Source organism: Centroberyx affinis, unplaced genomic scaffold, assembly GCF_046629955.1.
Source record: "Centroberyx affinis isolate AG114_WGS23_722 - 3 ecotype Tasmania unplaced genomic scaffold, CSIRO-AGI_Caff_v1 ptg000719l_1, whole genome shotgun sequence".
Classification (NCBI taxonomy): domain Eukaryota; kingdom Metazoa; phylum Chordata; class Actinopteri; order Beryciformes; family Berycidae; genus Centroberyx; species Centroberyx affinis.
The window spans coordinates 47,739-74,073 of record NW_027279336.1 but is presented as its reverse complement, the minus strand read 5'-3'; the positions used below and the strand labels follow the sequence as shown (position 1 = coordinate 74,073).

General features: G+C 41.7%; 3 protein-coding genes across 3 annotated transcripts; 1 reads left to right on the top strand and 2 right to left on the bottom strand.

Moving 5' to 3' along the window:
• The first annotated feature begins 1,089 nt into the window (after positions 1 to 1,089).
• idua (alpha-L-iduronidase) lies at positions 1,090 to 8,997 on the top strand. The gene is made up of 14 exons (XM_071519665.1): positions 1,090 to 1,414; positions 2,123 to 2,263; positions 2,697 to 2,779; positions 2,980 to 3,087; positions 3,836 to 3,931; positions 4,102 to 4,304; positions 5,046 to 5,225; positions 5,330 to 5,546; positions 5,637 to 5,846; positions 6,286 to 6,407; positions 6,521 to 6,646; positions 7,420 to 7,496; positions 7,654 to 7,754; positions 8,118 to 8,997. The coding sequence occupies exons 1-14, from the start codon at positions 1,278 to 1,280 to the stop codon at positions 8,219 to 8,221; spliced, it is 1,905 nt and encodes a 634-aa protein (XP_071375766.1). The 5' UTR covers positions 1,090 to 1,277; the 3' UTR covers positions 8,222 to 8,997.
• Positions 8,998 to 9,105: 108 nt separating this feature from the next.
• LOC139644246 (purpurin-like) lies at positions 9,106 to 11,227 on the bottom strand. The gene is made up of 6 exons (XM_071519666.1): positions 11,177 to 11,227; positions 10,726 to 10,843; positions 10,468 to 10,604; positions 10,207 to 10,319; positions 9,904 to 10,116; positions 9,106 to 9,471 (listed from the first exon to the last, which is right to left on the bottom strand). The coding sequence occupies exons 2-6, from the start codon at positions 10,840 to 10,842 to the stop codon at positions 9,461 to 9,463; spliced, it is 591 nt and encodes a 196-aa protein (XP_071375767.1). The 5' UTR covers position 10,843; positions 11,177 to 11,227; the 3' UTR covers positions 9,106 to 9,460.
• A 6,550-nt stretch (positions 11,228 to 17,777) lies between these two features.
• LOC139644250 (potassium voltage-gated channel subfamily V member 2-like) lies at positions 17,778 to 22,406 on the bottom strand. Its single transcript, XM_071519671.1, has 2 exons — positions 21,069 to 22,406; positions 17,778 to 18,898 (listed from the first exon to the last, which is right to left on the bottom strand). Exons 1-2 carry the CDS (start codon positions 22,404 to 22,406, stop codon positions 18,632 to 18,634), a joined length of 1,605 nt encoding a protein of 534 aa, XP_071375772.1. The 3' UTR covers positions 17,778 to 18,631.
• Between the last annotated feature and the right edge of the window lie 3,929 nt (positions 22,407 to 26,335).

The following is a 26,335-nucleotide window of genomic DNA, read 5'->3' as shown; positions in this document are numbered from 1 at the left end:
TACCTTCCCCCTCCTGCCATGCATGTCCCACAACCAGGCATGGCTTTTGGGCCTGGAGCCCCACAGGTAATGCCAATGCCACAGCCGGGCATGGCTTTACCACCTATGGCCCCTCAAGGAATGCCAATGCCACAGCCGGGCATGGCTTTACCACCTATGGCCCCTCAAGGAATGCCAATGCCACAGCCGGGCATGGCTTTACCACCTATGGCCCCTCAAGGAATGCCAATGCCACAGCCGGGCATGGCTTTACCACCTATGGCCCCTCAAGGAATGCCAATGCCACAACCAGGCATGGCTTTTGGGCTTGGAGCCCCACAGGGAATGCCAATGCCACAGCCAGGCATGGCTTTACCACAGGGAATGCCAATGCCACAGCCAGGCATGGCTTTAGCACCGGCAGCCAGTCCCCTGGGGCCTGTCCCTTACTCTTTGCCCCCTCCACCACTTGGTAGCCCTTACTACAACCCAGCCTTAAGTCAGGCCACCAACCCGCTACTAATGCCCTACGGTCCCCAGATGCGTCCCTTCAACCCACACGGACCGGCAGGGCGTCCCACCATTGGCATATCTCCCCCCATCATATTCCGAGAGAGGGGACGTCCGATGGAAATCCCGGTTGCATATCCCCCTGCCATGGCGTACCAGGCGGTGGAATTTCTCCAGTCTGTGGAGCCAGAGGCTGCAGGGGGTCAAACAGGAGTTGATCCACATGCTGCCTAGGCAGCACACTATACTGTGTGATGCCATCTGATGCCTTGAATCTGAAGACTTGTGTTCCACTTCCTTCAGATGTTTTAGATGCATGCAGCTATGTTTTGTTTTACTTCTGGTGAATAAACTACAGTTGGTTGAAACAGAGATTGATTTGAAATCATTCATATTTATGGGTGACTGTGCTTTCAGGTCTCTTTATTATTCACGTGTATTTGTCAATTAAAAAGAAATAAAAAAAAATTATAAACACGGTTTGAATCAAACTTTGTGCATCAATGCTCTGGCTGTATCAAAGATCTTATATTTACTTCTTGAGACAGGGTCGCATCTATTAGACGTCATCATTCTCAGCTGACTGCTGCTACAGCTACTTGAGTGTGACTCTCTTCTGTTTCCTTGTGTTTTAGTTATGTATACACTCGTAAAATATTAGCCTTTCTCAAATATGCCTGCAGACCATGTCCTGTAAGGTTTGTCATTTGCTATTCGACTCCGCAATGCTAAGTTCACTTTATTTTTGTTAGCTGTCTAAACTAGCTCAACTATGCTCGGTTGTAGACATGCCGTGGAAAACTTTTTTTGTTTTAGCGTTACTGATTAACATCAGCGACAGCTTAGCCAGTTCGTATGTCATCACAGTTGATGTGGGGAGACCAGTAACAGACCTGAAACACTTCTGGAGAAGTACTGGTTTCTGGTAGGTCGAATAATCCCAGTATTTTCCAGTTTCCAATCCCTAGCCGTTCTCTTGTAAAGAGAGAAATTCAGGCCAATGTCCATTCAAAAGATTTTGCAGTTTAAAATTGTCTTGCTTATAGGCAGACACATACTGGTAGAATATGACTTAAGACCTTTTATGAAGTATTATGAGCCAGCCTTCAATTCGGCATACATCCAATACATCAAACATAACTTATTTTGTATAAAATTGTTCAGGTTTTATAATTGGTTCGGCGGTTATTCCCACACTCTCCACCACCATAATACACCGTGGTGGGGGGTAAGCGAGCAGTGTGAACCAAGTCTGAAAGTTGAGGATTCTATTGTAATGAAGTGCAGCCTTGAGGTTAATTTTTATTCCGGATCTACCAGAAGACCCTAATGATTCATAAGAGGTATTAAATGTAGCACGTATGTACGTTTGATAATAAGCAAGGAAACATTAAATTGACAGAATTTTCAATGGCCTTTGGCGACCGGAAGAGAACGGAACGTTATCGGGGATAAGTGAATGTCAAATCACATGACTCAGTTGGAAGTCTCAGTGCACTTTGATTTTTGGTATATAAGCAAGCTGGTACTTGGACTATAATATTTCATCCTTGTGGTGCATCATAAAGTGAAATGTTGAGAGCAGGCTCTTCCTTTCAGCTGGAAAGACATGACAGCTTCTCTCTGTGTCCAGCCCCCCTCTCCCCCACACCCAGGCCCACCAGTTTGACCTGAGCAGAGACCAGGAGCTGAACCTGGCCTATGTGGGCTCAGTCCCCCATGGAGGGATCCAGCAGGTCAGGATACACTGGATGCTGGAGCTGGTCACTGCACAGTAAGTGGCAGCTTTAATCCTCCTCCCCAAACAGTAATCAGAATCACTTTAATCTCTAAGTACAATTAATATAGAAAAATTGTCTTGCCGATATTGGTGCAGAGGCAAACTGGCAACTTACAGAGTCTCATATTACATAATGACACAAAGCAGAAGGATCTCACCTACAATGCAATGACAGTAAAAGTACAGTATCACTACACATACTCCACATTTAGCTTTGTATATTCAAGTATTGTGGCTTGAATTATGGTTAGATATCATGTTTGCTATGGTATCCTGATGTGAAAAGAAACCTCTGCTCTTGAACAGAGCCAAATACGTTTTGTTTGTTTAGTTAGTTTAAAGTTGAAATCAATTACTGGCATTGAGTGTCCTTTATCGTGACAAATTACAGCTATCAAATTGTGCATATTTATTGTTGTTGTTGCAGAGATGTTGGAGGAGGACCCCAGTACAACTTCACTAGACTGGATCAGTTGATAGACCTCCTGTGGATTAATGGACTACGCCCAGGTATATACTGCCTCCACCTAGAGCTGGAAGACATCACATCATTATATTTCTGAAGTCATCTGTTTTTTGTGTTATTGGATATATTTTTAGCAGATTTCATATGCAACGGCAATTCAAAGTGCTTTACATAAATAAAAGAAAAATAAAGACAATCGTAAAAAGACCCTAAGGCATAATTTTTTTGTGCACTGCTGCATCAGGTTTTGAACTAATGGGCAGCGTCTCCAACTACTTCACTGACTTTGAGGACAAACGACAAGTGGCAGAGTGGAGAAACCTGGTCTATCTCATAGCCAAGAGGTACATTGGTGAGTTAGTTGTGATTGAGAAGCACATAATGGCCACAACGTTTAAAAAGTAATTCTTGGCATTTGCTTCAACCTACTTAGAAGTACCACTTACGTGGGGTTTACCGCATCAGTCCAATTAAGACAAGAATTATCATTGAGTTGTCCTATGTGGCAAACCCCAATCATCTGGTCCTCCAAACAGGTTAAAACAAATGCTAAGGACTGTTAGGAAATACAATCTGACTCAGGTCTAACCGGGATATCATAATGAAGAAACCGTAACATTTCATAATAGTTCACACGTAACATTTCAACCCAATGTAGGTCTTCGTTTGGCAATACAGTTTGAAACTGTATTGTGAAACTTTCAAAAAGTAAAACTTAATTTTGACTTTAGCTTGCACCTGAGATACGGTTTATTTTAGATGTGCATACCCTGTCTTCATGTTGGTTACTAAGATTTGTTTCCAAATAGCATTTGAAAAAAAAATATTTCAACATTGGTTTTCACCTGAATAGAGTACAAAATAGTAATAGTAATCTCACTCAGGACAATTCAGATAGTGTCAGATAAGACGTCAATCACAGAAGAGTTTATTGAACTGATGTGTAAATACTGTGACTGTGTAAACTCACTGGCACTTGTTGTATTGTCCTATGGCAAATCCCACCCATCTGGGACCTGATTAGATTTGAGCCAAGTCTGATGTCAGGTGGTTTCTGACAGCTTTTGTGTTAAACAGTGTTCATTAATTCTGCGTTACAGACAAGTATGGTTTGGGAAGTGTTTCTCAGTGGAACTTTGAAACATGGAATGAGCCCAACAACCATGACTTTGACAACGTCACCGTGTCAATTCAAGGTAAACCCAGAATGCAGCCTAGATGATGCTTTTATATCATTTCAGTTATGCTAAAATGGATATCCTCCTAATTGTTTTCACAGTCGCAATAAAAAAACCCATAACCCTGGCAGTGTTGGTGCCATGCTGTAGCCATCACCAGACCCATGGTTTCTCTCACTTCTCTGTAGGGTTCATGAACTACTACGATGCCTGTTCGGAGGGCCTGCGGGCAGCCAGCGGTGTCCTGAGGTTTGGGGGTCCTGGAGACTCCTGTCATTCCCCCCCACACTCGCCGTACTGCTGGGCCATGCTGCAGCACTGCTACAACGGCACCAACTACTTCACCGGAGAGACGGGGGTCCGCCTCGACTACATCGCCCTGCACAAGAAGGTGGGTTCTCTGGGTTCCTATGCAGACTGATCATTTCCAGTAGCTTGTTAGTAGTAGTGGCTTTCTATTAAAAATCAATGGAGGAGGTTCCTCCGTTAGTCTGGCTTTCAGTGGAGAGTTTTAGTGTCCATGATGGTCTAAATGCTGTTTTAGAGGCTTTTCCACCCTGACAAGAATAATATTCTGGGGGAAACACTGAATCCTAGTAATTATTGGAGTTTTTGGCATGAAAATGGTCAAATTTCAATTTGCTCAACATCGGCACAAAAGATTGGCCATCAGCAGCTTTAATCCAAACATAAGCTTGGATGCGCAAAGTCATGAAAATATAGAAAAATATTGTTGCCTAGTTGACAGTCATATTCCTTAGCTGCTGCTAACATATGTCATATTGAACACAGACCAAAATCTGCAAATTTGACACAGAAAAAGTACGTGTATAATTGATTTTTTTCATATTGGTGGTTGATGGCCTTATTATGATCACCTACTGGATATTATAGCATACCGCTACATCACTGCATAGATGTAACAGGAGTTGAGAGGCAGCCAGTTACTGAAAACAGATGTGTGTTTATCAGTGAAAGGCAAACAAGCCACAAAAAAGGTTATGTGCAGCATATTAAAAACAACATAATCGAACTGCCGAAAGACGAGTAAGAGCTGCTTCTTTGATGCTGCTAGAGCCACTTCTTTGGTGGCAGATTTCCCCCATCTGACTCGTGTTTTGCTGTCTTCCAGGGAGGAGGCTACTCCTTGCCCATCCTGCAGCAGGAGATCCAGACGGTGGGGGAGATCCAGGAGCGCTTCCCCCTCTTCCGCAGCCTCCCCGTTTACAACGACGAGGCCGACCCGCTGGTGGGCTGGTCCAGGCCACAGGCGTGGAGGGCCGACGTGACCTACGCCGCCATGGTAGTCAAGGTAAGGTGCGGGGACGAGGATTGCCGACCGAGTGTGGAGAGAAGATGTCGATTCACATAACCACGCGCATAATCCATCCTTCTGCCCTCCTCCCTCCCCACCAGGTGATCAACCAGCACCAGGATCTGCTGCTAGTGGACAGGAACCGCACCATCAACTACACCCTGCTGAGCAACGACAACGCCTTCCTCAGCTACCACCCGCACCCCTTCACCCAGCGCACCCTGACCGCCCGCTTCCAGGTCAACAACACCCAGCCGCCCCACGTCCAGCTGATCAGGAAGCCCGTCCTCACCACCATGGGCCTGCTGGCTCTGCTGGGTGAGGATCTCTCCACTCTAGAATAGGCCAAGGGGAAATGCTGTCATATCTGCCACATTGCACTTTTCCTGTGTGTGGTTCCACCCTCAGGAGAGACCCAGGTCCTGGCTCAGGTTGTGGACTCAGCAGGAACCAACAGCAGCACCGTGGGAGTTCTTGCCAGCAGCCACGAGCCTGTGATACCGGGCAGCTCAGACAGCTGGCAGGCAGCGGTGTTGGTCTACAACAGCGATGACAACAGCACCTCCACCAACGAGGACGACGTCACTGTCACACTGAAAGGACTGGCTGGACAGAAAGGTTGGTTTAAGGACAAAGTGTTGCATCAGTGCTGTTTGGTGCAGTTTTGTGGATGATCTAATCGGTGAACTTTAAAAGAGAATTCCACTGAAATGGACTTTTAGGTTGTCATTCTGCAAAAGTACACAGTACATTTTCCCAGGCACTACTTCTATTACTACTATTACTTTGACTACTGTTGTGACTACTACTACGACTGCTGCTACTACTGCAACTATTACTATTACGATTACTACTACTTAATTTTTCTAAACTCATGAATCAACAAAAACATATTGGGGAAATTATAGGAACACGCCTGCAACATGATAAACTAAAAGACAGTTTAAGTGGAATTCCTCCTTTAATATTACAACATTAGTGGTCATACTGGTCTTTATTCCTGCATTATTGAGTAGGCAGTATATTTCAGTCCTGCATGTTGTCTTTTTCCATCTAGGGCTGGTGTATGTCACATATTACCTGGACAATAATGTAACCAACCCATACCAGCTGTGGCAGAACATGGGCAGCCCTGACTACCCATCAGCAGAGCAGTTCAGACGGCTCAGGAGTGTGGAGGTACTGTATAAACCAACAGGAACATTGCGAAAAATATGCGAAAATACAAATTCCATCTACCTCGTCTAATATGGCTGCTGATTGAACCCCTCACTGCTGTGTTGATGTGTTAGGACCCTCAGGTGGGTGGACCCTGGCCCGTTCCTGCAGGAGACACTCTGACCCTGAAGGCCCAGCTCTCGGTGCCCTCTGTCCTCCTCATCCACGTGTGTTCCCAGCCAAAGGCCATGCCAGACCAGGTCAGTACCACCACACTTCACCTTCACTTACAATTTGTGTTGAGAGTTGTGAATTATAAAGTCTACTGTCCACAGTGTGTTTTGTATTGTCCCTTTGGGCTGTAAGTAAGGGGCTGTTGTCCTCAGGGTTAGACCGATAGTGGTTTTTGAAGTCCATTATGGATACCGATATGTTTGGATTGAAGCTGATCTCTTGTGCTGATACTCAAGATCTATAAATTTGACCATGAAACCAGCCTGGTTGGGACTTACCAGTGGTACACAGGCAATGGAAAAAGACTTTTATGGGACAGGGCTGCTTATTCAAAAAGAGAGATTCTTCATGTTAGTAATTCCAATTGCAGGACATGGTGCTCACTATGCTTTAAATAATAACTTGAAAGACTTGTGTCTCTGTTCTTCAGAGTTTATGGTATCCCAACAACTAGAACATTTGCTTGAACGTGTGTAGTATTCTAACATGAATAAATCATTACCACAAACATGTTGAGACATTGGTATAAGGAAGGGAGGGGGGCCAAGTAGCAACATCTTCTTTGCAACAGGAAGGAACCAGGGTTTATGGGAAATGTGGTTTTAATTTTGAGAAACATTAGCATTAACCACCATGGTTTCATTTGTTTACAGCAATTCTACCAAGGTAGCACTATTCATTTGACCATGAGATATTGATATCTAAAAATGTAACACATAGGTCCTTTAACAGGTGTCTTATTTTCCATGAAATATAATTTCTTCTCATCAGCACTTAACTAGCTTTGATCTTTGATCAGGTTAATGGATTACGCTTCATCAGGATCACCAAAGGCCAACTCCTGATTGTCTGGTCAGATCACTGTGTCGATTCCAAGTAGGTAACACATGATACACTTTCTCTTTATTAGTCCTTTCACGACTGTAAGTGGATATAGATTTACATGTATTCATTTAGAAGATGCTCCTTATCCAGAACTACTTACATTAAAAGCAACAATAGAGTAATCTTAAATTCCTGTATCGCTTTGTAGATGCATCAAGACATTTGAAGTGGAGTTCTCCAAGGACCAGAAGGAATTCAGCAGAATTAATACCCAGGACACCATTTTTACTTCATATGTCTATTCACCTGGTAAGAATTTCCAACTCTGTCCAAGTATGAAGTTTTCATGTAAGAAGTTGTACTATCCAACCTATTAACAATTGAGAATTAATGCTCTATCATTGACTGATAAACCACAATTCCTCAATTTCTTTTAACAAATTAATGGATTGAATGTAAATCGATGACAACCCAGATAGAAATCGTAACGCATGCTATTCGTTCCACACTTTTATCCAAACCACCTTACTGTACCATGAGTCCATACATTTTCAGCATGGGCGTCACCCCGGCAGTGTTAGTGCCTTGCTCTATCCATTGAGCTGCATAAGAGCACAGTCCTAGTAGGATATTAAATGCTCATTATGGTGTGTTTTATGTTGTGTTTTACAGTGAACCAGGAAGTCAGCGGTGTGTACAGAGTTCGGGCTGTGGACTACTGGGGAAGGCCAGGGTCGTACTCGCTGGCTGAGAGGTACTCAGAGGACCGCTATTGAAACACAAGGCCTGGGTCCACTGTTTTAACATGACAGAGTTGTGTATGTTACGTTTATGTTTTTTTTGTACAGTGTAAATACAGCTTTTGTAGGCATCCACTGATCAATAATACACGTTCTAAATAGGTCATTGGTGATCAGCCGTTTTATCTGATCATCTGCTTGTTAATCATGCTCATCCTCCATTTGACAGTAAATGAATATGGGATATTTTTTTTTAAAGAGAATGGTGCTGCTTCTAATTTCAGAGACTTGGTCATTTCATTTCACTACGTTTGATTATTGTATTCAATCCCTGTTTTCAGCTATTACCTGGAACTCTTTCTGATGTTATGAATTTCATAGCCTATATGATCAGAAACAGTTTAATGTATTGGACAGAAGGCATAGCCTGTGCTGTTGCAGTGAAAACCTTTTTCAAGCACTATCACATGTACACTAGCATGTAAATACTATGTCTCGATAAAAAACTGATTTATTTCCATGTGGTTTGGCCAGCTATGTCAGGAAGCCATAAGAACAATCTGTTAAATACTGTGCTGTATTGAAATGTTACTGTCCATGCTTGCTATGCATGTTTGCTGTTACAGAATCGCTAATCAGAATTGACCCCAAAAAATCTGATCGGTGGATCCCTAATCTTTTGTAATCTGTTTTCAAAATAATTTTGTTATATTTTACTTTTTTTTATAATAGCCTACTTGAAATGCTTCCTATTTGGAAATATGAACACGTTCTGTTGCCTTTGCACAATGGAGTAAAAGCTAAGAGTAAAAGACTGATCCTTTACCAACTGAAGTCTATTCATTGCACCATGCACCAAAAGAACAGTTTTTACAAAGACAAGGACAAATACAGATTTCTTTACAAAATTTATTGCCACCAATACAGACTGATTGAACAGTGCAGATGTTACCCATCAATGTGACAACATTGTACGGTTGATTATATCACCGCATTCATTCCACCACCTGTGGTTTTCATCGCATTTGGTTTGTAACTGTAATTTGCATAGTATTATTAGATGTTAATGTTAATGTATCGACCATGGGGGCTTTGAATTGCATTTACCTGATGTTTTGTTTTTGTCTTCGACATTTGGACATAGCAAATGGTAAATTTCAGCTTAATGTGCCTAATAATCCCCTATGTGCGTCTTTGAGAGGACCTCCGTCTTCATCTTGGGCAGGATGACCGAGCCAACAAGGGTTGCACTACAAACTCCGACTTGGGACGAGTTTAGCAAGCTCCTGTTGAGAAGAGAAAGAGGGAACAAGGGTCAGATCAGTGTTCATGAAAGAGAAGCCTAACCATTTACACAGGATATTTAGGCTAAAATGTCTAAATAATTTATTAGCATTTGTCCTGCCTGTCCTCAAAAAATAAATCCATCCAGGGAGCTCATGTACAAATTGGGATTCAAAGCAGAAATTTGCTTTTTCAATTATTGTGACACACTGTGGAGCTAAATTACTTTCCTGTGCTCCCACATTTAAAGTTATGAATACTATAATTGTAACTTTGGCAATCCAGGAACTGAAAGTTATACTTTTGTTGCACTCATATTGTAAGTCACTCAGAATAAGAAAATCTCTAAATCCCTAAAAATGTGAATGCAAGTGAAGGTTTCTGGTCACCGCTTGTCTATTTATCTAGCGGAGCGTGAGAGTCGGGGTGCGTACCGGACTGCAGCACGGGCTGGAACTCTCCGGCCATGCAGATCTCCTCCTGCTTCTGGCGGACGATCCTCTGGATGGGAGGGGGCAGGCCGCGGGGGTTGCGGGAGAAGATCAGGGCGTAGCCGTCGTCGCAGCTTCCGTCGTCCTTCAACGTGCGGCAGGCGTAGGTGATGGCGTAGTTATCGTAGTCTGTGTCAATGATCCAGTAGTTGTCACCTGGGAGGGACGGAGAGGAAAGAAATTAGTCCTGTGTCTGTGTGTGTGATGTGTGTGTGTGTGGGTGCCTGTGTCAGTGAAGAGGCTTACCGCCGCTGGACAGGTAGCTGGCCAGTCCCTGGTAGTTCATGAACATCTTGCCGGGGGTGGTGGGGTCAGGCACTGAGTACTGGGCGGCCATGTCAGCACACACAACCCAGAATCTAGACGGGCAAGTACAAAATAACTCATTCACAATCCCATTTTCCAACACTTCTAACACTTTCTAAATTGCTAAATTCATCTTAGGAAACTGATTTCCCTCTGTATGTTATTCTTAGACACATTGAATTGCGTTCATCAAGCGCTCACCCGAACAGAGTGACCCGGCCCCTGGAGGAGGCCACCATGGAGCCGTCGTCCCCAACGGTGTATTCAGCAGAGATGTTGTCCTGCAGGAACAAACCCTCAGGATCCTTCTTCTGCAGAGCGTACCACTTTCCCGCATACTGCAAGCCAGAACAACACAAGTTAGCAGGACCAATATAGCGCTTCTCATTTCACCCATACAATATGGATAATGTAAAAAATATGTCTAATGGTATATATTAGATATATTTGTGTACTCACTCTGGCGGGGTCAAAGTCCTGTTTGACTGTGAAGCTGTCCACCACGCAGGAGGAGGCCAGGCTCTGCTCCACGCAGGCCAGGAAAGCCAGCACCACCGCATACATTTGGAAGTCCATTCTGGGCAAAAGCCAAAGCAAGCACACTTTAATTTACCTGATAGGGTTAATATATATATATTTTTTTATTTACTTAAGTACTGGTCAATGTTGATTTTCCCACTATCAAACTCTGAAAACAGTTTTTGCTCTTTTCAACCAAACTGTTCTGGTACTTATTTACAGCAGTAGATCTATTCATTTAAACTCACGCTCTTGTAAAATCTAATCAAATTGCTCAATGCTATGCAGCACAGTTTGGAGTGTCTATGTTAAACAAAAAGGCTACTGTTCCTAACTCCAGTTTTAGTATGTAAAAAATTCCCTAGTTCCCCGTGGAGCAGCAGCACCTTACCTGAAGAGTAGAATGAGGCTGCGAGCTGCAGAAGGTTCAATCCAGAGCAGAAAAGTCTCGACTGTGATGAGCAGACGGCGTGTGAGCCTTTATATACTGGAGGCACAGACGAGCTCATTTATTTTCACTTCTTGAACCTAAATACAGGGTTTAAATCTACCTCTAATCCAGTTAACAAAATCCCCGCCATAAGCTGATGAACTCTTGCATACAGCAGCATATAGGCTTTATGTAATTGTTAGCAGGGCTGCATAATGGCATAAAGGCAGTTGTCCAGGGAAAGGGCCTGACCTGAGCCTGGCCTGAGCCTCGGGCCGAGCAGCCACAGTCAAGTGTTTACATGATACAACAGGAGTATTTTAGGCACCTGGGTTACGTGGAAACGTTCTAATTTGAGGCTTACTGTAAGGATGCCAGATTTGTTGACTCATTCTTTCTGTTGCCTCGATATACAGTATGCCTGCTCAGAGGGTAATGTAATATACAGTGTAGGTAAAGAAGAGCTATGAGATGGGATGGCAGTATGATTTGGAGTTTGTCTACTGTGCATTAAGTGTCCATCAAACCAGCCATTTGCCTCATGTATATGGTGTGTCTTCAGATAAAATGTTGCATTATCTCAGGCGGTTTTGGGGCCATTCATGAATTGAATTGAGAATGCAGGATAAATTCCAATTCAGTTCTTGGAGTTGGAATTGGAATTGCACCAACTCTAAGGAAACAGAATGTGAATTGAATTCCATAAAATTCCATGAAATTCCATTCTAGAAGAGGTTGTCTTGACTTGATAAACATTATAAATCAAACATTATGAATCAAATAAAAGACTGTTCAAATCAAATACATTCAATCATAATGTATGTCGTACGATTACAAGTTCTGCATCAAATACCACCTGAAACGTCCCTTCAACATTTTATGATATTCAGTATTGATAATATATAACTCAGATATGTGGTAAGACAAAAAAAAAATACACATAAAAAAAATGAGATGGAAGATTTATATCAACACCATGTGTGGCCTGCAAACACCTGACAGGAAAATCTCATTGAGTTGCCTGGTGAATTGATGTGTTGTTATGCCAACAGAGCCTCAGCTGTTTCTGTCTGCTGTCAGTTGGTTAAGTAACTTATTGTTATCTTGTCCCTAAATGCTGCCACAGCTTCCACCTGTAATCCCAGACAAAACGTTCAGGAGATGGATGAAGCGTATTAGAGGAATGTTGACATGCATGAAACCATGTTACCAGCACCAGGGTGGGGAGTGTTACTTTCCAAAAAGTAATCCATCAGATTACTAATTAGCTCCTTCATATTGTAGTATCAGAAAGTAATTTGCTTGGTTACTCAAAATATGTCATCAGTATCATCTTTTCCATAATTTCTTAAAGCTTATTTTTAGACTTTTACATGATGTATTTTTTTTACCATTGTTTTTACCCTCTGTTCTTATTTATTTTTTAATTCATTGTATGAGTTTGATGTTTGTTTTTGTCAAAACACTTACAAAATTGACAGAATATGGAATATGAAGTCGAAATTTTTAATATTTATTCCAACTTGGACATTTGTATCTTAAACATAACTATCTACTACAACCTTGAATATATTGTCATTATGTGTATTTGTATCTAAGCTCACAAAAAAGCATTTTCTTCATTCAAACATTTTACTGAGCAATACAACAAGTAATCTCCTGTTGTACAAGTCTGTGATCTATTTTTTGGAGTAACTATATCTTATTAAATTGAACAATTTTTGTCAGATCCAATCACCGTAATCGCATTACATGTAAATTCTCCACTGCCCACCCCTCATCAGGCCACCTTATCAGGTATTCCTGTACAATACAGTAGGTTAAGTAAAGCCGAGCAGCATGCTAATGCGTCCAGCTATATTTTTAGGTTGCGCTGGCATTGTTGTTGCTCTATATATAACCAGAGGATATTAGCTTTGGCTTCTGTGCCTTGAGATCCTCGGCTGTTCAGCGCTGTCCAAACAAATATCCTGACCTGTTGCAGAAAGAGAGCATCTCAACAGAATTAACTCTGCATCCTCTGCTCTAATCTGAAAACAAAAGATAGGTTTAAGTGATCCTCTTGTGGACGTGCCTTTCCTCAAGTTCTCACAACTTTCAACAATCCAGCCATGTCAGACCAGTGATTTCTGGATACCAGCAGGGCAGACTGCATAACAAAAGGATTTTCCTCAGAGGAAGGAGGCAAGGATACACACACCCCCCTACACATTTTTCATTTCAAAAATACTTTTTTTCTATGCCTTGATTTCTTGTTTATTCTTCTTTGATTTCAAGATTTTGGTTGGTGTTCAGTATGATGAATGCTGATGACAGTGAGGCAGTATGACTGTCAGCAAGGCCATTGGTTCAATCCGGGGTCCCTGAAGGGGTTCCAGGCATTCCCAGCAAAACTAGGAATAGTTAAATGTCAGTTATTTCACTCCGTAGAAGTCTGCACAATGTATAAGGATGACTGTTTAGATCAGAGGTTTCACTATTCCCACACTATAGTCAGTTTTAACATTTTATTGAGTCATATTTGACCACAAAAATATTTTTTACTTAGAAAATCTGAAATTGGAATCTGTGGTTTAATGCCCATTTTTCTGGGTATCCTTCGCATGAAAAAGTTTGGAAATCACTCAACAGGGCTATATCACTATTATATATTATATATATCAAAATTATTCTACACAACAAATACCACAATGTGAAGGGACAGGGGGTCTACAGCTACATCTAAAATGTTCAGCCATACTTCAGTGTGCATTTTCAAAATCTATCCTATGTAGTAACCCGGCATGGTAAGGAAATTGACTGAGATAGCCTATACCTAGACACAAGTGCCATAAGTCAATCTATATATGGGTATTATTCAAAGTTTTTAAGTATATTATGCATTTCCCATAAGTGTTTTGAGGATTCATCCCATGATCACCATTATATCACCAAGTTACTTAACTTCTTTACAGGCCAGCCAGGACTTCATAACAACAAACACGGTCAAACAGTAGGAGTTAATTTTGACCTATAATTATAGCGCCCTCATTTGGCCAAGCAGTGTACTTTTTTTAAACACTGGATCACCATGCAAAGACCATCATCCCTTCATCAAAAGCAGAGCAGTGATGTTTGTTTACTTTTATAGCACCCCCATCAGGCCAATAAGTGTATTTTCTTTACATGTTGGAACACAGTGTGAAGATGCACCATCCCTCCCAAGTTAAGTCAAAATCAGGTATCATCTGAAATATTACGTTTGACAGATGGACACAGCCGACCCATAATATACTGTAGGTGGTGATTTCTAGAGTGCAGTAATGCTGACACTTATTGTTCAACATGATGTATTTTAGTTTAAGAAGTGCTAGCCATTTCCCTATAGGTTTCAATGAGGAATGCCAACAAGTCACTTATGGACAAAAAAAAAAAAAAAAATTCCCTCCAATGTGGCGACTATCTGATGAATGAAAAATTAACCAACTAAACTGCAAAATGACAAGGTATCCCTTTAATATTACATCTCTCTGACCTGTGCAGTAACTAACTGACAAGAATGCATTGACTTAAATTGGCGGGAGGAACACTGGATATTATAACCAAGTGTCACACACAGGTAAACAAAAGACAGAAACTTCAGTGACCGTTTAGTTCTGTATTTATATGACATTACTTTAAGTACAAACATGAACTTAATAACTTAGAGTGCAGCTGCATTTTGCGATATTACAATGCTTAAGTCAAATAAGCCATTATTTCACACATTTATGTAACTAACTGTATCTGGCGGTCCAGACAAAATGTGGGTATCCGAGGTAAGAGTGAACATCCACAGAACGGGAGTGGTGGACAGGTTGTGACCCAATTTTGACCTTGTTGCACCCTAGTAAGGAAGGGAAGGTTGACGTGGAGATCCTCACATGACAGACCAGCTCATCTCCAGGGCTTTATTTCAGAATGGTGTCTTCACTTGCTGTAAAGACAAAGGAAAAGACTCAGCTGTGCAGTATATAGATGTGTGCATATGAAAGGTGGGATGTGAGACTGATTGAGTCTGATGAGGCTACCTTCAGCTAGCTGCTTGGCAATGCGCTCCTTCTCCTCCCGGATCTTTTTCTCCTCCTCCTCCACCCTCCTCTCCTCAGCAGCAATAGGCTTCAGTTCATCTGAGGGGGGAGCGAGCGAAGGGTTTCATTTCAAAAACTTACATTTGTTATATAAAAAAAAAAAAAAAATGCTACCCGATATTCATTGCTTGCTCAACAGGGTTAGGGAAAATAGTACAACCAGCTCCACTGGAACTGTTGGGGCAAGTGCCTTGCTCAAGGGTAAGTCAGTGGTAGTTGTTGAGAGAGCAGAGCAAATTATGTATTCACTTTCCCCACCCAAATATTCCCATCAGGTTTTGGAATTTGGTGTAGATCTGGCTGCTTTTCTAACCTTTAAAGCTACTGCTGCCTCCACAACTCAAGATAGCTAATGAATGACATTCCATAGTTTTATTTCCATGGGTCAGTCATTTTAAAGTAATTTTTCACCTGACCTCTGAACTTTATTAGGTGTGTACACTGTACTCCTGCACATCTATGAAATCAAAGCTGCTGCTATATTTAATGAATGTAAGTTGTAAAGTAAGTCTCAGTGCACAGCTGCAATAAAGGACATTGTGTACAATGACAAATATCACGAATAACTCACCATATCTTCTTTTACCATAGATGATGCCAGCAATTAGAGCTGAATACCTTGCTGTCTGTAACGGAAACAACGGCGCAAATTTATGCCAGTCAAATAATCTTTATTTAGTATGGCATGACCATTGATTGCTACAGTGTTAGCTCATACACCTCCATGCAAAAATCTGGCAATTTAATGTTGCCGTCGTTATCGGCAAAAGAACACTCTCATAAAATGTGATTGAAACGTTTTTCTGAATTGTTAGGAGCCACTCTTTAGTTCGGCATACAAAGTATCAACCAAGGAGCATTTAGTTCAATACAATATCAACTTTACAAACTGGTTCACCTGTTAATCACAGTCCTCTAAAACACGCCGCAGTGGGCGGTAGAGAGCAGAATACATAAATTGTAGAGGTTGAAATTTTATTAAATCAGGTGCTTATTGATGGATTTTATATTTGCCGAATTGAAGAGTGAGTCCACGTGGTCCGTAAAAGGTCTTAAGTAATGTTTTATGAGGAGCGTAGGATTTTAAATGCCAAATTTTTTAATGGAGTTTGGCGTGACATTTTCTGCATGCAAGAGTGTGTTAGCCAACATCGTCAACAGTGTTATTCAGTCTATGCATCTTGCAAGTTCAACAAGGTTATGGTTCCGTATATAACGTGGCCATATCTTACCACATAACGCCACTAACATTTACTAATGCAGCAGAGTTATTTTTGTTTGGCCTTCATTTGCCTGCTGCATGCATCTGTCTTGCTAGCTAACGTTAGCAGGTTAGCATTCGCTAGGTAGCTGGCAAACAAATAGATACACGAGGGAAATTTCACAAAAAAAACATATGTAACCAAATAGAAATTATGTTCAACAATACAAACCTTGATCAAGGGCGACACTGCTACTGGAGGAACCATTGTCTTACAGAAAGTAGTCTCTAGTAGCAGCTAGCAGAGGTCACTTTACTGCCGCTGAGGAGTGTGGGACTGGGACAGCTGTGACGTCTTCATGTAAGTCTTCTCGTGCTGCATTCAAGTTCCACGGGGAAGCTGCGAAATACAAGCTTCATACTATAACATATAGCCAACTTTTATCTGGCAAGTACAAAATACCATTCACATCAGATTTCGGGGTCGCTGATAGACCCCGATGTTCTTACTTTACTTTTCTTGATTCATGTTGTAGCACTTTTTGTCATAGCACTCTGAACTATCTGGATACTTACCCTATTGATGCTTGAGGAATGTTCACTTATTTTACAGTTCAACTAACTAACTGTAAGGTGCTCAGTGTGTGAGCATCTGCTAAATGCCTAAATTGTAATTGTATTCATTTCAAATAAAACAAACAAAATTTACAAATTTCACATAAACATTGTGTGATCACAACTCTTAAAATGCCACAGCAGGTTTAGTCTGGGTGACATTGCAATAGTTTGTTATAAAACATGATTTGTACATTACTAAGTGGATGTGTGAAACGGCTCATCAGGAGGAACCAACCTTGCTTCTATGTTTTTCCCATAGGACCTGAATGCAGCATCAGTGATGATTCTTCTGTACTATTTTTAAAATCACTAGCTAGAAAATGTGTGGTTATTTCTCGATAGCATGTTGTATTGCTGTATAGCAGCATATTCCGTAATAGTGAGATGAGTCAAAGTGTTCACAGAGCAGCACAGCAGAGTTGAAAATGAGCAGTTTGTTCCACTGGGAGCAAAAGGCTTTCTGCAGGACCTGATCCCTCCAGAAGAGGTCAGTAGAGATCTGTGCAGATGAACAGGTCTGTGCTGGCCTGCCATTACCCCACATGAATTTGCATTCATTCAATGATGAGAATCTTTTCATGAGCAGTACAGTATTTATTTAAAACAGTAAAGTATCAGACTGCATTGAGTGGTTAACTTATGCATGTAGACTATTGGATGATGCATACAAACCCCTAAAAAGCAGCACCAGTGTTTGGAGCTTTAGTACCCTTAGTGAGCCACTGGAGGTTCCCATTGTGTATGTTCTACACATTTAAAATGCAAGGGAGCTAGTGTTCTTTGCTGAGCTCCACAGGTTTTAGGGGCTAAGTTGTCTCTGAGCAGTGTGACTTCCAAATCTAGCATGTATATTAGCTCAGCAAAGAGTTCCAGGAATTATGAAAGCTGTGAATGCGATATTAATGGCTATTTCATTCTTTCTCTAGAATAAATATCTTGCAAATAACATTAGAGTTTGTTCATAAACCCTTTATCCAACCAGAGGGGTGTTTGCAATATTGTATATTTTAATATTTTAGTGTGAGAGTCAAATTCAGTGGGACTGTGGGCTCATTAGTCCATACTCTTAAATGTAGTATGGTAAGTCATAATGTCATATAAAACTTTATTCCATGTTTGTTTAAAAAAAACCATACATTTTAAATAGAAAACAAGGGCATGTGCCGCCAATAAAATATTAAGAAATTAGAAAACAATGAAACAAAACATTGTGCTTGATTGCTCCATAGGTCAGGAGCAGGGCTAAACATGATCTGTGGTTATTTCTTTCATTTGTTCTTGTATTTCTCATTAAAAATCAGGGGGAAATCTGTACATTCTGTGGAGTGTTTCTTTTTTATGCTTCATAAAATAAACATAAAATCATGGTTTTGTGTAGGTCTATACAAAAGCAAATGTTTTAGGAATCCACAGATCAAGCAGTTGTATTGCTGTGCAGTGCCACCAGCCAATAGTCCAGCATATTCATCCCCCAAGTCAGATAAGCAATCAGTGTGTGGGAGAGCTGCTGCCTCCACAACACAGGTTGACGCTTCTGGCCGTCCTCTTGGCAAACCTCACCTTGCCTCGCTTCTTCATGTTGGCTGTGTATTCGTTGGACTTGAGTTTAGAGTAATAGTCTGAGAACTTGTTGAAGAGGATGGATATGGGCAGGCCGTTGAGGATGATCCCAAAAGAGATGCAGATGAAAGCGAAGAGGCGGCCCAGTACGGTCTCTGGGTAGACGTCCCCGTAGCCCACTGTGGAGATGCTGACCTGCAGGGGGGAAGGAGAGCAGCCGTTGGTCTGGAGCATAAGACATTTTCAATGTAAGTCCTATTTGGTATACCTTATAATCAGGGTTAGACCCATATAGTGGTTTGATGATATTATAAACATCATAACTCGGTTGGAATAACCTGGGTACTCAGATTATGAGAAACATAAGATGCCAGGTTAATGCTGCGTTCATGTGATATTGGATTTTCCGTAAATGTGAGCTGCAGACTGGAAAAAAAACATTCACGGCAGCCTCCTAGTGGTGATTACAAGTAGGATGTGAACGTTTTTTGTAGGGGTGATTGTAATAATACTTAAAAACGCAAAATCTGCTGCAGTTAGTTTGTTGTTGATTTTAAATTCCTAAATAAAAGTGATTTTGGATGTGTGCATTCCAACAAGTTAAACTCCTCCCAAGGTTGCAGCAACAAGATATCATCCCGTTCTTCCACCTCTTCCCACATGACATGAACGCAGCATGATTCCCATGTTAAACGGGTTACTGTGGCATGGAAACATCTCACAAGCAGTAAGTGCTGCTTTTTGTCAACAAAAAGCAGCACTTACTGCTGGGATCATTGTTTCTTTCCTCTGTATTAGAAGTAACCTACTATTGTTCAGTCAAAGAGTGAGGGGGAATATTCTGTTAACTGGTTTATTCATTGGGAGACTCAATCACAAGGTATCAAAGGTTCCCGCTCAACCTGAATGAGACTTTAACCAGTGTGAGGCCAATAGCCAAGTTACTCTGCCATGTAAAACTAGCCAGTGGCCATGAATAAACCAATAAGCATACTTAACATACAGTATATACTAACATACATTTAATACTTTTTTGCAGTCCCACCAGCTCCCACCCCCCTCTTTGATTGAGTAATAGCAGATTACTTCTAATACATGGGAAAGAAATGATGGTCCCAAAACGTATCATTGTGATCTTGAGGCTCCTGATGTTAAACCTGATGTTACAGGCAATTATATTATTCTTTTCTGGGTTGACATCAAAATGTACCCATATTTGTGCAGACAGTGAAAACCTAAAGTGAAAGCAGTGAGATGTTTCCATGCCACAGTAGTCAGTTTAAATATGGGAGTCTTCCATCTTAACCAGGTTTGTGAACAAGAGACACAATTCTGCAAAAAAGCACTGAATCTTCAGTGTTTGTGAGGCGACACAGTCAGAAGTGGAGCTGACCTGTATGTGTTTATGTGCCAGGTATTCTTGTAGTGTCATCTAATAGCATTATAGAGTCGAGACACCATTCAGAGGCCATGCAACCATTTAAGTAATTAAAGCAGCAGGAGACCTAACTTAAATAGGTGACTTAGAATTGTCCTTAAGTGAGTAACTGATTTAGTCAAGGTTCAATTATACTTAACAGGTAATTAAGTATTGTTGATAGGTTACCAAGGGGAACAATGAAGTGATGAATGAGGACCTGCACTTACACCTGATTTGAAGACTCATTTTTCATATGTGATTGAGTGTGTTTGTCTATTGCTGCTGTATATCTTCTGCCTGGGGTATATTGTTCCTTTTTTGCAAATTTAGTCTTGTCCTCTTGCTCTTTCACACTATTAGCTTTTACAAGGATGTAAACACAATGTAAGTACAAAGAGTACAGATGCAATTGCTTGTACTTATATTCTGCTGTCATACACTTGTGCATGATGTGTTAGGGAGATTTCCATTAAATACTTGTGTAGGCTACATGCTGTACATAACTTAATACAGAGGTTAATACAGTGGAATGAGGCCATTATATAAGTATAACCAAAACTTTATATATGTTGGCAATGAGTGGAGTAAAAGAGGCCTGGATTTTGAGTTATTTGGGGATATGAAATTTGCTTGTTTGATCTACAATCCTCAAAAAAAAAAAAAAAAGATTTAGTCAAATATTCTTTGCTGGGTTTTTAAAGACTAATGTAAGAATGGATGACTGTACGTCTTAATGAACCAGCAAATAGCACAAGATGGTGCACATGTGCCATATAAAATAGTAGAGGACTTGATATTTTGATAGTAGAAAAATATTCAGATAATAAGACAAAGATATATACTGTGGAGGAGCTGTCAAAGATGGTACATGCTCTATCCAAAGAGTGAACTGTTAAAAAAATGAATAAATAGATCATAGATCAATAGATTGTGTCGGTGACTTACAGCTGCCCACCACCATGCGTGAGGGATGCTGGTGAAGTTGGTCTGCGGCATGTCATGCTCCACAGTGTAAACCATGGCAGAGAAGCTGAAGATGCCCATGGCAATGAAGAGGAAGAGGCAGCCCACTTGCTGGTAGCACTGACGCAGAGTGAAGCCGAACGCCCGCAGGCCGGTCGAGTGTCGCGCCAGCTTCAAGATACGAAAGATTCGCATCAGTCTCATGATCCGCAGCACTTGCCCCAGCTTCCCCACCTGCCCCACGGCCTGCATGTCAGCCTCGTGTTTCACGTAGTTCTCCTGATTATCAAAGACCTCCAGGATCAGCTGTAGATACTGAGGCAGGATGGCGATCAGGTCCACGGTGTTGAGCACGCTCCTGCTAAAGGATTTGATGTCGGGCGTGGACACCAGACGTAGCAGATACTCCATGGTGAAGAAGGCGATGCACATGGACTCCACGTATTCACAGTAGGTCTTCCCGCTGAGCTGACCTGTGTTGGTTTTATACTGCATCTCCTCCACCGTGTTGAGAGTCATGGCCACCAGGGAGACCAGGACGAACAGGCTGGAGGCCACCGCCATCAGCTTGGCCAGGACGGAGGAAAAGGGCTTCTCCATCAGGTTCCAGATGGTTCGGCGATTCTGGCCCATGAACATGTCTTGGAAGAGCTCCTCGTTCTCCTCGATCTCCACCTCGGCCTCCAGCTCCCTCTGGATCTTCAGCTGCTCGTTCAGCTCGTCCTGCCTCTCCTCGAAGGAGATGCGGCAGCAGCGGTGGGTGTTCTTGATCCTTACCCCCCAGTAGTTGATCTCCTCCAGGAAGTTGCGGGGGCACAACTCGTCCTTGATCCACAGCACGCCGGTCCTGTAGAAGTTGAAGATGCTGTGGAAGACATCCGGGTCCCTGTCGAAAAAGAACTCGTTGTTGGTCACAGTGTAGTCGTCGCACAGGTCCAGCTTCATGTTGTGGTCTGTGTAGGTGGCGAGTCGCCCTATTCTGGTCTTGGGGTACTTGGCAGCCATCCTGTAGGCGATCTGGTAGGGCTTCCCCCCTACATTGATGTTGATCATATAGTTTTTCTTGGAGGGTGAAGCCTGTTTGCAAGGGCTGTGCACCACATTGTCCTCTTCCTCATCTTCATACTCGGCGTAGATGTCGTAGATGTCCCTGCTCAGCTCCTGCATGGAGTTCCATGTCTTGACGCAGCTGTCCTTGGCGAACGGAAGGACGTTATCCTCCGAGGGTCTTCGAGGGACGTCTGTCCCGGTGACTTTGTAGTTGGGGAAGAGGCTCTGTCTCCTGTTCAACAGGTTGAGCATCTTGCCGGTGCTCCCCATGTCGATGCCCCAGACTACACAGCAGACAGTACGCTCAGACCTGCCAGCATTACTGCCGTCTAATACCCCCCTCACTTAACCATGGAGGACATGAGCAGGATGCCTCATGGCCCCATTAATGTTGCTGACTGAGAGGATCCGCGTGCTTACAGGACATCTAAATACCATTATCCCCTGCTGAGCTCCCTGGCTGGCGTGACGTTGGGTACGAGGCATATCTCAAGGAATGCCCCTTGTGATTTCACCCCCTTTAAATCTGAAAAATACTGGATGATGTGGACTTGTAGCGCTGAGACTATGTGATTGTTGTTTAAAAAAAAACAATCAATACTGTTTTCCTCGCATCCATCTATGAATGCATAGGCACTGCGCCCTTGGTCATTAATCTGTTTGCAATCCCCATAGATTATTCAAAGGAAGTCATATTGGAAGGCTATGATTGGAAAATACCACTGCGTGTCTTGTACTTTCATGTTCTCTGAGCAACTCCACAACACCATGTGATGTTTTTTTGTTGAAATAGTACAAAATATTGAATGGTTTTCATTTCAGTGAAAATCAATTCAAAATTTTTAAATTTTTACTATGTTTACATCATCTATCAGTCTGTATTGTATTGTAAGACCCCCATAGTGAAGGAGAACAAAGGGGGGTGGATACATAAAAGAGGATAAAGGCTTTAAGCATTAGCCTACTTCCTTGATTGGGAGGGGCGGGGTGTGTGTGTGTGTGTGTGTGTGTGTATAGAGGGGGGGGGGGTGTCAAGGCCACAGACTTGCAAATAATCTTCTGTTGATCATATCTGAACTACAGAGACATCAGTTGTAAAGCTGTGATATATAGAGTACATATTGTGACACACTGACTTACAGTAACTAACAAGTAGCAGTGATTAAAAAGATGGGATTTTTATTCAAAACAAGTCATCTATCGAACATAACTTTGCTTGGCATTGAATCCTCTTATCGGACATCAGATTATTGTCCTGCTGATTAACATGGCTGCCTGACCAGCAGGGCCATTCTGCAACACCATTGGCTAATAACATTATTAACCACATATTTACCTTTATTTACCCATTCAACCACAGCTGATTCGTTAAAACAATTAAGGATTTAGCTTGTTAAAGCAGTGACATTTAAATAGAGCTACCAGATTAAGCTAGTCTTGTTAGTGTAGTGTGTCATAAGATTGACTTATGAACTGGGCTTGTCATGCAAACCACATGGGCACACTGGATGGAAGAGGCCAAAATGAAAGAGGGAAATCTAACCGCTGCATTTGGAAATGGACTGATTTAATTTTATGAGCATAGGCAGCTAAAATTGTCAGATCTTCCTGCTCATTGACAGATTCCAAAAAGAACTGGCGATAGCATTACACGTATCTTCCAACAATGAGGGAGAATTTCCACTTAGAGCAACCTCCCCTTTAAAACCTAATGAAAAGGTTCAAAATCATTGTATAATAATGTTAAAAAATAAAGTTTACGATGGTTTATGGTGTTTGTGATGGATGATCAGCGTGCTGCAATTATTGCAAGTTAGCTGCTGATCTTTTCAATATGTTCCGCTGCTTTTGATCTTTCCTCTATAAGGTCTAACAGAGTGTAACAGATTCAAAGTTCAGTCTCTCTGAAAAAAGTGGGTGTCTAGTGTAATGTATCTGTAATGTGTCTAAATGGGTATCCATGGCCTAAGTAGGCCTATGCAATGTATTCCTAAAGATGCTTGGGGTGTCTAATGAGCTTCTAAATCCAAGTGCATCTAATAAAAGTCATTTTATCATCTCAGGAGAATGGACAGGGGGCTAACAGGCAGCAGATCTAATTTGGTTCCACATTTGTTGTTGTTTTGATGCCAGTTTTGGTCGTGGCCCAGGCAGCAGGGTTACAACTACTCTCTAACTTAGGTACTTCATTGTGATGAAAGTGTTAGTTTGAAACATTGGTTTGGCTAAACTGCAAGGTACCCTGAAAAGTCTTACCAGGTTGAGATTGAGCCAAGTCATTCGCATATCAATTATGCTTTCTGTAGACATCTGAAGGAAAAGATACCTGATTCCAGACTTTTTCAACATCCTGTACACTGGATTTAGAATGAATACTGGGGGAAAGACTGTCTCATACCATGTACTTCCAGTGTTGTGGGTTTCAATCCAGGTAATGACCTTTGTGGCCTGTCAACCCCAGTCACTCTTCACTGCATATCATCAAATAAAGCAGAAATGCCTTAAAAAGAATCTAACAACAGAATGGATGTCTCTGAGCATACTTGGCATTTGACTGGGATTAATGTCATCTACCCTCAAGGTCTCTCGCTTCCCGTCAGTGACTATTGTCTGCAAGATTCACGGGTCAAATTTAGTAAAGTCTCTTCAAAGCTGCTTAGTAAACCAAGAATGTAGGTTATAATCATCATCCACAGACAATTATGTGGACACAGTGGGAGTCACAAAGAGTGTGTGGCATCTGGCTGTAATCCCTCCTGTCGCATACATTCTCTAGTATTTACAACTAGAAAACCCAAATAGCGTGCACTCATCCTGGCCTTTCTGATGTGCTTATACACATAAAAGGTATGATCAAAATAATTTTGGGCACGTAAACCAAGTCAGGTCCGTACCTACTTTTATGTCTGAGATGACTCCCATGGCGAAGAGTTTCATTTTTCTACAATATAAAGATAGAGAGGAGAAATCACCCTTCAGAACTGGGGTGGCAGTGCACGGTGTTGTCACTTGTTAACCCGACTTCTCTGAGAGCTCTCAAATGAAGAACTTTGTCTCATCACATCTTGAACCCTGTGATAGTGGTAATTTCTTAGAGACTTAGCACTATCATCGACTTTAAAAGAAATTCCACGACATGCTCATTAACACCTTAGGACATGTAATCTATTATGTGTGATCAAAGAGAGCAATAAAAATGGTCAAAACCCCCAAAGTAGTATTTCATTAGAAGTGGCATGGTGTGGGCTTTACTGGATTCCCCAGCTAGACACTCTGATAGCACATATACAGTAGATGAGAGTATTAATAAACCTTTAGTGAAGCTGACTGATACATTAATCTTCTCATTATTATTGAGTGGTGGGCAGTCTCTACTCCTGATTATGCATCAGGGAAGCCCAAGTGCTTCAAATGTGTGAAGTGTTTCTCATATCTGTGGCTCCAGCCCACTCTTCTCCTTTCTAACAGCATCACATGTGAGCGGCTGTTTAGTGGAGGGAGTTGCCTCTGACTTTTGTCATGAAGTATTATCTGATACAATGATATTGATTGGTTTTCTCCCAATATGACAGACTGATACCTCCCTCTGCTGGAGGAAGCAGACACAGCTCCCTCAGCGCTCTTTCTCTTCTCTAATTTCACCATGGAAGTCAATGAAGAAACTGAACAGAAACTTACTGAAAAGTGCAGCCTGTACTTTTATTTATAGTGATTTTGTTTTTTGTAAACCTGAGGCACCCGGAACCAAATGTATTCCAGGTATTTCACAGTGTAGTTTATGGAACAAGCTGATTTAGGAAACTTAATTTCCAAAATGACCAACATTTGATGGAACCAACCGTAAAGAGGAAAAATGTCAAAGCCCTAGAAGTAACGAATATTCCTGTGTCCCTAGATAGAGTGATCTTAGGGAAAGAAATGGGAGCCAGGAAGAGAAGGCAGATTTTTTTTTTAATAAAACGACAGGGGCATTTAAATCTGAAGCCACTTGACATTTCAAAGGGATTTGGAGAGATTTAGTGACAAAGATGACAGCGTCATCTTACAGCACAGAATTCTTGGAATGCGCTTTTATGCACGCACTCATCTCACATTTCCTGTAGCCTACCTTACAGTGTTATATCAAATAATAGCAAATAACCAGTATGAATTACATTTGCTAAATGTCAAATATTTAATCAATAATACGTTTTCTCTCT